This window comes from Borostomias antarcticus (assembly GCF_949987555.1).
Source record: "Borostomias antarcticus genome assembly, chromosome: 5".
Lineage (NCBI taxonomy): Eukaryota > Metazoa > Chordata > Actinopteri > Stomiiformes > Stomiidae > Borostomias > Borostomias antarcticus.
This window is the reverse complement of record NC_140238.1, coordinates 16,190,969-16,206,591: the sequence shown is the minus strand read 5'-3', so window position 1 is coordinate 16,206,591 and position 15,623 is coordinate 16,190,969. Positions and strand designations below refer to the sequence as shown.

The 15,623-nt window shown below is 52.9% G+C and overlaps 1 protein-coding gene across 1 annotated transcript; it reads left to right on the top strand.

The window, feature by feature from the left end:
- Positions 1–324: 324 nt before the first annotated feature.
- paplna (papilin a, proteoglycan-like sulfated glycoprotein) lies at positions 325–14,881 on the top strand (the record flags this gene model as incomplete). Its single annotated transcript, XM_084438964.1, has 26 exons — positions 325–381; positions 475–578; positions 3,146–3,206; positions 3,829–3,931; positions 4,074–4,204; positions 4,420–4,543; positions 4,638–4,718; positions 5,341–5,513; positions 5,632–5,755; positions 6,213–6,339; positions 8,025–8,232; positions 8,357–8,533; positions 8,845–8,995; positions 9,157–9,237; positions 10,151–10,361; positions 10,601–10,682; positions 10,785–10,911; positions 11,034–11,412; positions 12,563–12,721; positions 12,821–12,948; positions 13,087–13,195; positions 13,399–13,545; positions 13,685–13,812; positions 13,950–14,055; positions 14,226–14,401; positions 14,709–14,881. The coding sequence occupies 26 exons, from the start codon at positions 325–327 to the stop codon at positions 14,879–14,881; spliced, it is 3,627 nt and encodes a 1,208-aa protein (XP_084295090.1).
- Between the last annotated feature and the right edge of the window lie 742 nt (positions 14,882–15,623).

The window sequence follows — 15,623 nt, the reverse complement described above, 5'->3', positions numbered from 1 at the left end:
GGAAGTCCAGGATTGATGGCTTCTTGAAGCAGCAGGAACACTGTGTATAGATGACTGTAGAGGGGTTCGTGATGCCTCCTTTTTAGTGCGGTTGCCCTAGACCACAGCAAATCAAAGTTTACCATGTATAGAATTTAGTTAGAGCTCCGTTACATTCCCTGAGTATGGATGACTTATACCAGCCACCTGGTCCCCGCAGGTTCTGAGGTCTCTGAGAGGAAAGAGCTGGTGGATTTGAATTTAGCTTCTGTGACAAAAACGAAAAAATACTGCCTTGTCATCCTGACCATATGCACTAACTGATATTGTCCTCCACAGTAAACAATGAAGATCCTGCTGCCCCTGGCTGTCATTCAGCTGTTCCTCGCTCCGGCACTAACTGTAAGTAGACAGCGCAATGCGCCTGGAAAGGTATGAATGTAGTTTGATAGAGACTGCCATGGATGTAACTGCGAGAGAACGTGGTCTGTGCAGGTGCCCAGTGGGGACCACTGGGATCAATGGGGGCCTTACGGAGAGTGCAGTCGTAGCTGTGGCAGTGGGGTAACTATGAGGACAAGACGCTGCATCACCCTGAGGTAAGCACTCCTTCTCTTTGGGTACCTTCCTTTTCACCTTAGTTTGGTGTCTTTATTCTAGCAAAGCCCGCATTGAGGCTCATAATGCCACTTCTGAGTGTTGGTGAATAGCCCAGAGTTACAGAAAAGGATGTAGGCTTTTTATTACATAAAGAGAAAGCTACTGGGAGTGGTTCTCTGGCCTGAAAATGATTTCTCTATCTTTGAGACAGGTGTTGTCTGTTACCTTTTGCAGTCCATGTGTAGCTAAAAGAGGAGGAGGAGGGAGAAGGAGAGATCTGGATGTGTGTGTGCTTTGTTAGGGACAGGATATTAAATTATTTTTGGATCATAGTTGTTATGTCTGTGTTGATGTATGATCAAGCAGACTATGGAGTGTTTGACACTAGGTCATATTCAGCCTGTCTTTACCAGCTTACATAGTAAGTGTTTTGTCCATAAATCATCTTGCTGGAATCCAGCTGGCATGTTCTCTCTTGCACTTCATTATGTGATCAGCATTCATGGTCGCAGTGTCTGTCTCCTAAAAAACCTCTGCAACTCTTTTATCTCTGGAAAGGGAGACCACCCCACCCCACACTCACCTGTACCCCACCCTCACCCAAACCCCACCCACTCCTCATCCAAACCCCACCCACTCCTCACCCATACCCCACCCACTCATCAACCATACCATACCACACCCCACCCTCACCCAGACCCCACCCTCTCCTCACCCAAACCCCACCCACTCCTCATCCAAACCCCACCCACTCCTCACCCACTCATCAACCATACCCCACCCTCACCCATACCCCACCCCACCCTCACCCATACCCCACCCTCTCCTCACCCATACCCCACACACTCATCACCCTTACTCCACCTTTTCTGTTGAAAGTCATCTTTTGTTGTTTTGTATACTAATGATGTATACTAACTGATTTGTATTCTTAAGTCTATTTGAATTTTGCAGAATCTGTCTTCTCTTATACGGGCTATTCAAATGTGATTGTGTTTACTTATTTTTGAATAAGCTATTTTTGAATGTAGAATGGAATAACCAAAACAGGTATCTTATGCCAGTTTTAAATTATAAGTGTCAAACATCATCTATCAGCATAACAATGGAATTATTGCAAATTGAGATTTATCGTGTCCAGAAGACACAATGAATCATAGATTTTTGCTTTGATTGCAAGCTTGCTGCAAGATGACTACAGTAGGAGCAGATGTATCTGAGGGATTGAGTCATGGCAGTGGGAGATTCATTGTCATTAAAGGAAGCGGCTTGTTTCTCTGGAATCGGCCTGCAGGCTGAAGGCTGTAGCTGCTATCAGTCAGGAGGAGTTTCTGAATCAGAGCAGCTTCTTGACATGCTCAAGCACAGCTCACTGATACCAGCACTTTTGAAGTTACAGTTTCGATATAACTGTGCTTCTCGTTTGAAACATGCAAAAAAGTGTGGGGCAGCTGTGGCTCAGTGGTAGAGAGGGTCGGCTAACGATCATAGGGTCGGCGGTTTGAATCCCACCTCCTCCTGCCTTCATGTCGAAGTGTCCTTGGGCAAGACTCTGAGTGATGAGCAATGAGCAGGCTAGCACCTTGCATGGCAGCTGCCGCCATTGGTGTGTGGGTGAATGAGAGGCCTTCATTGTAAAGCGCTTTGAATAAAAGTGCTATATAAGTGCAGTCCTTTTACCAAGAGACTAGGGCAGCATTTAACTATGCTCTGTTTAATAGCTTTACTCTCTACCTGAGGCCAATTACTCCCGGTAGTGTTCCTCTCACACACCCATACATGTACAGTCATTCTGGCTCCCAGACAATCACTGGGAACTCTTGAGTCAGACCAGAGTGCGGGAAGTAAGAAAGAGAGGCCAGCTCAGCGCTCCGCTCCACCTGGACCAGCCCTGTTGTGTCTCGTCAAGCAGATTAGTCAGAGGCCCCACCTACGGTAGATCACTCTGCTGACTTGCCCTCCCGTTGCACCCTAAAGGGAATGTTCATGGCACAGAGACAGAGACTGACACTTTAAGGGGAGAGGGGTGATGAGAAAGACCACAGGTTGCAGTCTGAGCAGAGAACGTCATCCTAGCACAGCTGCTTGACTTAGACCAAAATGAATGTGCGGTACTCACTGGTACCAATAATATTTAGTCACAGGAACTCACCTAGTAAACTTACTTTTACTCCTAACAATACTTTTGAGCTGATCTTCTGTCAGAGGTGCAGGAGCTCAAGCAGTAGAAAATGTCTCTACTGTATGGATGAGCTGGTCTGGCACTGCCTGCTGGCATGTTAAGACACCGTAGAAGACAATTCTGAATGATATACCTGCAGGGAGAATCAGATCTTGCTACCTGTGAACACGTGATGATGCCACAGCTTTTATAACCACCCAAAACAATTAGCGATCTCATGGACTGATGCTTGTGTGCATTGACTGTACAGTACATTGCAGATTGTGAGAGGTACACTTAACCATGCTGCTGAGGTCTCTACCTCCCCTCTTGGTGACCTGTTAGTGTGCTGGCGGCTGCTCGCTGGTGGTCACTCATTCTTATATTCCCTTTCACACGCTGCAGGACAGATGGAGGGAACAACTGCGTTGGTCCAGACAGGTCCTTCCGTTCCTGCAACATCCAGGTGAAAAGCGTCTTTTCACTAACACCTCTGACTCATCATCGCCTTTCATCTGCTTACTTAAGCTTGTTGACATGTTCCAAGTTCATCATTTGTGTTTTTCTCTGTCTAGGATGGCAATGGTAAATTCCATACTGTAAATTCTACACAGCAGTCTCTAACATATTGTAAGAATGTTAGTTTTAGTACCTGTCATAAACCTTCTTGTCAGTTCGTTTGATCTGGATGTCACAGGCGTTTTGTCATGTTTGATCTCTGTCTGAAGATTGTTCTGGAGGGACAATTGCCTGTAAAGCACCTTGCGAGTTCTCTGTAATTTAAAGTGTGCTATATAAATACAATTTATTATTATTATTATTATTATATAGGTATAACGCATGTCAAAAGGAAGAGCACGAATTTTGCATTTTTATAGATCAGTACATAATGTATATAGAAAATAGAGTGAATGGTTTGTCAGACAGTAGCAGAGTTTGTTTAGCCTTTCCCGTCGTGCTTTCTTTCTTTTTCTTTCCCCAAGATATCAGTGTAGAAGCCACATGGTTCTGTCTCTGAATCTCTGATCCTCTGGTGTCCAACACTTTCCCCCTCTGAGCTCATTATGACCTGCCGTTGTTTGGCCCAGGACTGTCCTGAGGGATCCAGGGACTTCAGGGAGGAGCAGTGTTCCCAGTTCGATGGCTCTGACTTCCAAGGGAAACGCTACAAGTGGTTGCCATACTATGGAGGTGAGTCCTGGAGGGGGAATCTGGCCAAGTTATGGGTGCGATTTTTTATTAACGGTTTGCAGCACTGTGCATTTAGAGAGGGATGTTTCGAGAGCGCTGATGAGGCGGATGTGGTAAAACGCATTTTCACAAACTCCCGCAGCCGAGAACCCATGCGAGCTGAACTGCATGCCCAGGGGAGAGAACTTCTTCTACCGCCACCGTAGCGCCGTGGTGGACGGTACGCCCTGCCACCCCGGCAGGAGAGACATCTGTGTGGGCGGAGTCTGCAAGGTGGGTGTGCGACGCCGCTTAGTGGATTGTCGTCATACAAGGGGGGCTGGGGGGTTTAACCACTGGCACAAATTGTATCACTTTCTCCGTGGCGGCATCCGTCTGCCTTTTTGGGATAGAAAACCAACCGAGCTGGTTGCCGGTAAAATTCCATCCTCGGTCGGATCGCAGTCCCTGTTAACTCCTGTTCCCCATCTCTCTCTGACCCACCCCAGCGTCTGGGCTGTGACAACATGCTGGAGTCGGCCCAGCAGGAAGACCCCTGCCTGCAGTGCGGGGGGAACGGACAGGCCTGCTACCCGGTCAGGAACACCTTCTCCACGCGTGGCCTGCCCACAGGTACTTCTGCATTCCATGGTCCGCCGTTAACCCTTCGCAGTTCAGCCGTCGACCGCTGAGAGATCAAACGTACCTGTGTGTGTCGTTCTCCTAGGTTACAACCAGATGTTCATCATTCCTGTGGGCGCCACCACCATCAGCATCAGAGAGACGGTCTCCACGCGCAACTACCTGGGTGAGTCCCTGGGCAACGTGGACGGTGGACCTGTGAGGCTGTGAGACCTGCGTGGTGCAGCGGTATCAGGAAGCTGTGATGCATAAATAAGCTAGGAGACAGGCTAGGGGAGAGGCTAGGGGAGAGGCTAGGGGCCAGACTAGGGGAGAGGGGAGGGGACAGGCTAGGAGAAGGCTAGGGGCCAGGCTAGGGGAGAGGCTAGGGGAGAGGGGAGGGGACAGGCTAGGGGAGAGGCTAGGGGAGAGGGGAGGGGACAGGCTAGGGGAGAGGCTAGGGGAGAGGGGAGGGGACAGGCTAGGGGAGAGGCTAGGGGCCAGGCTAGGGGCCAGACTAGGGGAAAGGGGAGGGGACAGGCTAGGGGAGAGGCTAGGGGCCAGGCTAGGGGAGAGGCTAGGGGAGAGGGGAGGGGACAGGCTAGGGGAGAGGGTAGGGGCCAGGCTAGGGGCCAGACTAGGGGAGAGGGGAGGGGACAGGCTAGGGGAGAGGCTAGGGGAGGGACTAGGGGAGAGGCTAGGGGGGAGGGGAGGGGACAGGCTAGGGTAGAGGCTAGGGGAGGGACTAGGGGAGAGGCTTGGTGTTAATAACTGATTAATCACCGCGGCTACCGTGTATATGTTGTCAGCAATCAAGAACCTGCGCGGAGAATACTACCTCAATGGCCACTGGGTAATTGAGTTTTCCCGGGCCACCGCCATCGCTGGCACCATGCTGTACTACCAAAGAGGAGCCGAGGGAGACATGACCCCTGAGACCATCATCGGCCGCGGCCCCACCACCGAGCCTCTCATCATAGAGGTCAGATGCCCGGCATGTTCTGTTTCCATCCCGATTCGAGGTTGAGAAAAAGTACTTCAGTGTTCAGTCTGTAACATCCAGATGGTTTTGACCTCTGTGCACACCTCTGTCCCCGTAGCTGATCAGCCAGGAGCCGAACCAGGGGGTGGAGTTCGAGTACTACCTGCCTAACGGACGCTCCAGGGAGGGCTATTATTGGAGCTTCGGCTCCTGGACCACTTGCAGCGAAGAATGTGGATCAGGTCAGTAGCTACAGTATCTCTCTCTCTCTCTCTCTCTCTCTCTCTCTCTCTCTCTCTCTCTCTCTCTCTCTCTTCCTTTCTCTCTCTCTCTCTCTCTCTCTCTCTCTCTCTCTCTCTCTCCCCCCCTCTCTCTCTCTCTCTCTCTCATCAACATCCTTATCATCATCATCATCATCATCATCAGAATCTCTCATGAAACCAATTGGTGACAATTACATTAGGGCACATACACAGCCTAGACCTTTGTAAGGTCACTTCTAAACCATTTTATCAGACACCACTGAAATCTATTTGTATTACCAGTTGTTTTCAGATCGCTAGGCAAACCGTTCCAAAGAACAGCGGCAGAATATGAAACATATCAGTCACATGTTTGTTAGTCACTGCTTAGTTGCTGTTTAAAAGTGTTCAGTGTGACGTGATGTTTAGAGCCCCTGCTCCTCCCCCCTCCCTCTAGGGTACCAGTCCCGCCTGGTTTTCTGCGCCATCGACAACGAGGCCTACCCCGACTACCTGTGCGCCTCTCTACCTCCGCCCGTCAACAACCGCACATGCAACCCCCAGACGTGCCCGCAGACTCGCAGGTGAGGGGGAAGAGTCCCCCCCCCCCCCCCCCGGACTCCAGCGTTTCACAGCGCACTCCCGCTCACAGTTTTATGTGAATTAGATTGTATACCGCAGTCAGAAAAACATGTTTCCCTAGCTGCCAGCAGTGTTGGAATGTACTGCGGTTTTGAGAAAGCCATAGCCTGTTTATCCTAGCCCTGAGGTGATGACGCAGACTCTGTCTGCCAAATATTGTTCAGATTCTTGTATGTGTTAAGCTAACGGCACAGACTAACATCCTAGTGATATGTTTAGATAGAGTCTAAGGTAACCCTACAATAACAAATGGCTCTGAGCCCAGCCTGTTCCTGCTCTCTCACTGCTTCTGCTGTGTTGTCCCTGTTCTGAAAGGCTGGCGTACCTGTATCCACAACATTTGTGGCAGCCCCCAGAAAGGCCCAGAGTATTTGTGTTCAGGTAACGCAGGGGGGACCTCGAGGACCTCGAGGAGCCACGTTTGACCTCAAACACGGAGGGTTGACATGTACAATCAAAGTCATGATTCCATTCGTTCAATTCATTCAACTACGTAGATTTGATCCTAACTTGGTCATAGAGACCCATAATAGCTTGATTTGTTAACAGTAATTCTTCTGGAGTACACCCTCTTAAGTTCTGACACGTGTTTGAGTTCAGCACGACCAGCGTCTGTGTCTAGAGTCAGAGCCTGCTCTTCCTTGTGGGAACAAAGGCGCAAGACAGCCGTCCAGCTCAGAGATCTCCTTTCTCTCCCTCTCTTTCATGTCCTCTTAATCTTTAACACGTCTTACTCACCTCCCCTCAGGAGGGAGGAGAGGTTATTTGACACAAGAGTTGCATCAAAGAGATCCCTCTGTGACCTCTGACCCCTTGAGCCTCTGATCCCTAAGCTGGGTTGCTGTCTGATTGCTTTAAAAAATTGTTGCAAACAGTCTATAAAGCTTTCTGTCTGTGTCCATTAGTGTAGTTTATGTGCAGTTCAGATGCTGCACACGTGTGTGTGTGTGTGGGGGGGGTTGCTCTGTGTCTAAGTCTTCTGTCTGGTGGCTTGTGATGTACAGTATGTCCGTATGTGAGGCCCCCGTGGTCTAAGCATGGCTGTAAATAGCTGTGGCCTCAGTGACGCTGTGGTATTTCCCGGCCCTTCCCTTTTAATGGTGGTGTTCGGAAAACTGAGATGGCTATGAACCCTGCGTAAAGCTGAGCGTGCGCTCATTAGTCTATAGTTACAGTCTGAAGCACAGGACAAAGATTGGATGTTTCGCGCCATGCTAATTATCTTCTTAGGGAGGGAAAGTGCTATATGCAGGGTGGTCATTTGGAAATGCAGAGAGAACCCTCTTAATGAGGGCTACAGAACCCTTTCTGTGAAACCTTTGAACTCAACCCCGTTTTATAGCCAAAACTATGGGTGTATGTGTGTGTAAGTGAAGTAATTATGGCCTCTGAAGATCAATAAAGTAACCAGGAATAGCAAACCAGAATCATTGTGGTCGCTGGCTTGTGGAGACGGGGCTAGCTTGGCGCTTCGCTGTGGGGAATTGGCGGGAGTGGCTTGATGACGTACCAGTCACACTGCATGGTATTGGCTCAGTCGCAAACACCGACGCTAACGCCGAACTCTCCCCCCGCCGCCCCTCCCCCCCCCCCCCCCCCGCGATCCCCGACGGTGGGCGCGCATCAGCTGGCAGACGGGCGAGTGGAACGTGTGCTCTGTGACGTGTGGCGGCGGCTCCCAGGTGCGCAGCGTGCAGTGCGTCGCCCACGACGTCCACGGGCCGCCCCGCGTGGTGGAGGACGCCGTCTGCGCCGCCTACTCCCAAGCCCCTCCCTCCCTGCAGACCTGCAACATGCAGCGGTGCGTCGAGTACAGGGTCTCCGGCTGGAGCCAGGTGGGTGGCTGCGCGTCTGTTTCGTGGGAGGGAGAGGCAGCCGTTTACTCTCTCTGCCCCGTGCGGCTATTGGGAGTGTTTGCGGTGAACCGTGTTTTTTTTGGCGTGCCGTGTTCCTCCCCAGTGCTCGGTGACGTGCGGCTCCGGGGAGCAGAGCAGGGAGGTGACGTGCGTGGGTTTGGGGGGGGGGAGGCTGGAGGAGACGGTCTGCGGCGCCCTGCTCCGCCCGGCACAGGTCCAGCCCTGTGAGATGTTGCCATGCCCCAGACACATCAGCTGGCATGTCGGAGACTGGGGACTGGTGAGTGGCGAGCGCCCACACACACACGTGCGCACGCAGACACACACAGGCACGCACACACGTCACACACAGGCACGCACACACACACACACACGTGCATGCACGCGCACACACACACACACACACACAGGCACGCATGCACACACACACACACACACACACACACACACACACACACACACACACATACACACACACACAGACACGCGGACACACACACACACACACACACACACACACACACACACACACAAACACACACACACAGATTTCATACTGACTCTCTGTAATTCTGTCTCCTGTCCCCCCAGTGCTCCAAGAGCTGTGCATCTGGGCTGCGCGAGCGCCAGGTGATCTGCTCGGACAGAGAGAGGAGCCTGTACCCCGTGGAGCACTGCGCCGCCCACCCCAAATCCCCCACCGTGGAGGGCTGCAACGCCCAGCCCTGCTACAGCCCACAGGGTGAGGGCACGCCCGACTCCTCGCTAGTCAACCCCGCAAATACGCCTTGAGCGTAAAACAAACAGATGACCCGTGTATATGTGTGTGTGTGTGTGTGTGTGCGTGCGTGCCTGTGTGTGTGTGCCTGTGTGTGTGTGTCCGTCCTCTTCCTCTTTCCCCAGCGGTGCCCAGCATGCAGGACCCGAGAGGACATGACAACACGCAGCGCGGGTTCCAGCCCTACGTCCCCGACCACGCCACAGGTTCCCTTCAGCTGCGTCGTGTCCCTTTCTGTCTGACTTGCCTAAAGCCCTCCGCGCTCTCCTGCCTTCACTCCTGTCACACTGTCCCAAGCAGACGCCACCCCCCCACACACACACACCCCACCCACCCCCAAAACACCCCTGTCCCTCCTCCCTATCCACCCCCGATTCCAAGCACTAATTATCCAGGCCTCATTGGTGTGTTTTCAAGGGTCCGTCAACATTGTCAGTCTGATTAAAATATTTGTGAGGCACTGAAGTGTGTTAGTGAGCGCTGGCTTGGGCTGTGCTGCTTCTGGCACGTTCTCCCGTATTGTGCGTGTCGGACTGACGAGGGATTGTGCGTGTTCTTGAGTGTGTTCTTTCGCCCGTTGCATGCGTGTGTTCCGACACTGTTCTCGTGTTCTGAGTCGCATTCTCTGTTTGATCCGGCCCTAATCTCAGAATCTTCGCTCTGCTGTGCGTCCCCCACTTGTGTGAATCGTGTCAATGTGTGGCTCCATAAACTGTGTGGGTGTGTATGTTCTCTGTGTGACAAGTCCTCTCTCAGCGTGTAGCTAAGGGATACGGTCTTGAAAAGTTGCCCGACTCCACAGGGCTCTCTAATCAATCCCAGCGGTGCAGTAATAGTCATTGTTATTTATGTAAATACTCATTGGAGGGTGTATTTCTGAATTATGTATTTGTATTGCACTGGTTATTGGTAGAGGGATACAAAGAATGTATACTTGGGGACAGCGTTTGTCTCATAACCACGACCGCAGTACAAAAAAATTAACTAAGCGCCTGAACTGCACTGTGCCTGCATTTGGTGTTGACCTACCGCGTGACATGTTTGGATCTGTCCGTAGAAGCTCAGGCGTTTGAGACGGCGTTCCAAGTAGCCCTGTGTGTGAGTCTGCTTTCCTCTCAGTCGTCAGGCCTAGCGGTCCGGAGCCGGTGGACCCCCAGCAGACCAACACGGTGCACGACCCCCACAGCTACGCCCCCGCGCTCCACTGCAGCCAGTCCTATTACGGCTGCTGCCCAGACGGCTACTCCTCAGCCAGGGGCCCCCAGGGCCAAGGCTGCTCGCAGAGCCCCGTTCCCCCCACCCGCCCACAGCCTTCCTGCTCAACTGCCAGGTACCGTAGCCGGCGGCGACCAACCCCCTTATTATGGTCTTGACTCGGAGGGAAATCTAGGAAAATATGGGCTCTATTGTGTTTTTGTATGCATGTTTCATGCACGCATGTTGACTCACTGACTAGACAGTGATATTTTTAATGTGTTGCGTAACCAGTAATTGCTCGGCGTTCTCAGAGTCTCTAGCACAGCTTACCCCCCCCCCCCCCCTTCCCCCTCCCTCTCCTGGGTCTGTCAGATATGGGTGCTGCCTGGATGGTGTGACCACAGCGCAGGGGCCCAATCAGGAGGGCTGCCAGGAATATGTCCCTGCCCCCACGGTAAGAACGCTCCAGCGCTACGGTACATGGACTTTATTTTACCCCAAACATTGGGGTCGTGCCCCACCACCACTCACCCCCTCCATCCCTCCCTCCTCCCAGCCCGCCCCCTCTCTCCCCACTGAGAACGCCGTGCAGTGCCGGCGCACCACCTACGGGTGCTGCTACGACCGCGTGACGCCCGCCGGAGGACCAAACGGAGAGGGTTGCCCCAACCCCCCTAACAGCAGTGAGTGGAAAGGGGGGGATAATGAAATAGAGTTTCTCTGGCGCTTGGCGTCGCTTAGCTTTTCACGGAGAACGGTCGTAGGCGTGAAGAGTGTACTCCCGCCCTGTCCTCTCCTTTCGCAGTCGAGCGCTCCACCTGCAACCTCCCCCGTGCCGCCGGCTCCTGCGCCGACTGGATGCCACGCTACCACTACGACGTCGTCGCCGGCAAGTGCGCCCACTTCTGGTTCGGCGGCTGCCACGGCAACAACAACAACTTCCCTTCGCGCGCCGAGTGCCACAGGACGTGCCATCCCACCGCCGACGCCGGCCCCGCCTCCGCCCCGGACGCGGCCGTCCCCGACCGCGGCCGTGACATGGCCAGAGTCTTCACCGTCCAGCGTGGCTCCGGCAGCCCCAGGCAGGGCACCGCCGCCGCCACCCATGCCCACAGGGCCAGGATCCACCTGCGTCCCCGCCGGCCCATTGCCGGCGCCGTCCAGCAAACCTTCCCTGCGGCGAGGTAAGACCACTGAGGACCGGGAGGGGTGGGGGGGCGACAGAACACAACCTGACCTCCCCATGACGCCACCCCTCTGCTGCCCCCCTGCCCAAGCTGCCCTCAGGGTCCCCCCACCCCACGCCACCCCAACCTGCCCAGTCCGGCCTGAGCTGAGCCAGTGGGCAACGATGGAGCTTTTAACGTAACACAGCGCCAAGGCGAACTCATGTACACACACATACACACACACACACACTCACACACTCACACTTATAACACTGGACATACACACCTGCTTTACGTTGCTTTCATACGTCCATGCTTACGCAGGCATATAGTCGCTTTGAATCACACCGACGCTGCTTTGCGGACACTCATCCCCTCCCACTCTTGAAGCCGGTCGAACACACTCTGTCACCTTGCTTTGGTCTCGACATCTCCCAGAAGTCGTGACCTCGCGGTGACCCCCGTTGGACAGTTCTTTGTGTTTCTGGGACTCTTTTATCCTCTCAAGCAGATTTTAGGCCGCCTCCTCCACCCTTATGCGTCTGCTTCTAGATGTATTAGTTCCTTAGTGCCTTTACTCTGTGCCCCAACTTGTCAGCCACCCTGCGCCATCTCTGCTTCTCATCACCTCTGTTGTCATCAAGTGAAACTAATAAAGTGCTGTGACGCTCCAGCCCTCCTTGACTGTCCGTGTGTGTGTGTAGCTGCCAAACCGTCTTTTCACCTGCCATCTTGTGTACATACAGGATCCCCCATGCCTTTGTGTCTGTTCACCTGTAGTTCTGTTTCAGACTGTTCAGATGTGTGTTCCTGCGCTGCTCTGTGTTTTGTGGCTAGCGTGGAAACCCCTCCTCCCCGCGCTGATGTTGCATGTGTCTCCTCTGACGCGGAGCCAGGCTCCGTCTTCCAGCGCTCTGACCTGCAGCCAGGCTATGGCGATCTTTATGCTTAGCTTTGGTGACTATCTCAACCTGGTGCCCTGTTGCCAATAGTGGAGCATAAAGTGACTTTTCCTCACTTTTCTTTTCTCATCTTTTCTCCTCCTTGTCTTTACACTCTTCTCTCCTCTCTCCTCTCTTCTCCTCTTTTCTTCTTCACTCTTCTCTTTCTTTTTGTTTTTCTTCCTTTCTTCCCCTTTCCTCGTACACCAACCTCTTGCTTCCAGCCTGACCAGTCTGGGAGTGAGCATCGACAAGTCGGACCCCTCCACCGTGGAGGCTCTGGTGGGACAGACTGTGGTGTTGCCCTGCAGAGTCAGCCCGCCGCCATCCTCCACCATAACTGTGGAGTGGAGGAGAGACGGAGTCCCCCTCTCTGCCCACAGGTGAGTCCTCACCCACCGGTTGACTAAGTAGCCTTCTTGTAGCGTATGTGTTTAAATCAAAAAATCTCTCTCTTTCTCTTATCTTCGTTGTCTCCACAGGCATCATCAGCAGCCCAACGGTTCCCTGTTAATTGGGCCGTTAACCGTGACAGACTCCGGCTGGCTGCTGTGTGTGGCGACACGTGAGCGCGACCGAGATCACCGCTACATCTACCTGGGCGTCTCAGGTGAGGTAGAGTCAGTGTAGCTTATCCGGCAATGTATTTAAAGACGTTCTAATCCTGTGTGTGTGTGTGTTTGTGTGTGTGTTTTCTATTTGCGTTTGTGTGTGTGTGTGTGTGTTTGTGTGTGTGTGCGCGTGACAGAGGGATCACCCCAGATTGTCCAGGATGTCCCTCAGGACGGAGCAGGCAGAACGGGGACAGGAGCCGTCCAACCATTTGTCCCTCAGACTCCTCGAAAGCCATCCCCCAGGTTCAGGCTGTCACCTCTCTCTCTTTCTCTCTCTTTCTAACTCTCTTTCTCTCCCACTCTCTAACTCTCTCTTTCTTTTTCTCTCCCTCTCTCTTTTCTCTCTCCCTCTCTCTCTCTGATACACACAACAACAACAACATCACAGACAAGCACACAACCCCGACAACAACAACAACAACCACCACAATTTGTGTCTGTTCCAGGTTCAGTATCGACCGTTCCGGCTCCTCTGTGCTGGAGAGCCGGGCAGGCCAGACAGTGAGACTGCCCTGCAGGGTCCTCCCAGCCTCGGCCCTCCCCTCAGTCAGCACCCAGTGGACCAGAGACGGAAAGCCGCTCACTTCTCCCAGGTAGGATTATGTGGTCAGAACGCTCGTGAATCTGACTGCTGGAAGACATTTTGTTGCCTTGTGAATGAATTGAAATGTGTGAAACGGTCGTCCTCCTCTCCACGCGCCGTGAATGCGATTGGCTGCTGCTCCACCGCAGACACGCCCAGCAGTCAGACGGCATCCTGGTGATCGGTCAGCTGACCACTGACGACTCGGGGGTGTACACCTGCACGGCTTCCACGGACCACCAGCTGGAGCAGAGGCAGCTGCAGCTCAGAGTCCAAGGTGACTGGGGGCCACACTGGCCTCACTTCCTCCTTTCTCGTCCTCCACTCCATATCTTAACGAACCGTGCACGGTTGATCATGTGACGTGTGTGACAACGTGTCTTCCCACTCCCCCCCCCCCCGCTCTCTATCCAGGGGACCTGATCACCACGGTCCCCAACAACGTGCAGGTGTCCCAGGGCAGCACGGCCAAGCTCCCCTGTGTGGTATCCGGGGACAACGTCAGCGTGGGCTGGTCCAGGTCAGTAGTCCCTGACGTGCGAATATGAGCAACTGCGAAGACGGGGATCAAAATGAATGTATATTCGCTTGACTCTTGACCGAACCTCAGTCATTAGCCTGAGATGGGATTGAATAGAGCTACACGTTTCCCTTACTCTTCATTTCTGCTCTTTGTCCCCCCCCCCCAAGAAACGGCGTACCGGTGAGACCGGACGGCCGGAACGTCCAGATGTCGTCGGACGGGAGCCTGATCTTGAACAACGTCCAGCCATCGGACGAGGGCACGTACGCCTGCAACGCCTATGTGGGGACCTACTCCGTCAGCGCCACGGCCGAAGTACGGGTCACGAAGGCCTCGCAGCAAGGTGAAGCGGCCTCTCCCTTCAGCTCTTACCTCACTCCACCTCCACACACCACACAACCAGCCCTGGTCATGGGAGTCGTCAAGGTCGGGGTAAAGGGGGAACAAACAGCTTATATGGGGCCCAGAATCCCAGTCGCCACTGATCGCTGTGTTTTAAGGGGCCGGTCTCCCAAAATTCCGGGCGACGCCCCCAGGTCCTAGTCATGTAGAACCGGCATTCGAGCTCCAACACAACAAGCGGTTTCAGAACTTAAAACAAAATGTGATCAAGAATGTCCCTTCCTCATGCACTCTTTGTTTGTTTACAGACATTGACGCGGGTCTCGGAGTGCCGGCAGAATGTGTGGACCAGCCAGACCTAGCGAACTGTGAGCTGATAGTGTATGCCCGCCTGTGCTCCAACCCTTACTACTCCAGTTTCTGCTGTGCCAGCTGTGCCAAGCATGCCCACGGAGACTACCGGTTGGGCCAACTGGGTTAGAGGGTTCTGACAGAACTGTTGGGACTGCAGGAAAGAGGAGGTGAATATTGGAGCCATTGGGAGGACCCCGTGTTCAGAACCTGAACATTCAAATCTGAACTGAGAGACTCAGACACAACCTCCTGTTCTCTGTTCTCTCTGGAGCTACGGTGAGATTGTATCTTTCAATCTATCGTTGCACACAAATCTGAAAGGATACTTCCTTTAGATGTAGTTGCATCTGTCAAGGCAGAAATGTTTGATCTAAAGGACATCATTTTGTTCAGGGAATCTAGTACTGTGCAAATACATCAAGATTAACTACTTCTGGGACAATGGGATATACTACTGGGAACATGGTACAGTAGTACCATGTAAGCTTAAACACACGCACACGCACACACATTACATTAAATTAGTCATTTAGCAGACACCTTTATCCAAAGAGACTTACAATAATTGCATTTAACATATAGTGTACTACTACTCGCCAGAACTCACAAGTGCATCTCCTTTCTAAACAAGTGACTCAGAGCATAGTCTAGTGTTAAAGCCAAAGTGCAAGAGCAGCAAAACATAAATATAGATGCTTAAGAGGGAGGATCCTGGTAGCACTTCTTGAAGAGGTGAGTTTTGAGTCTGCAGCAAAAGATGGGCAGCGACTCCTGACGTGGACAGTTCATTCCACCACTGCAGGGCCAGGATAGAAAAGATCTGTGATCCCATCAATGGACCGCAGGGGCCTCATGACGGGGCAGCCGAT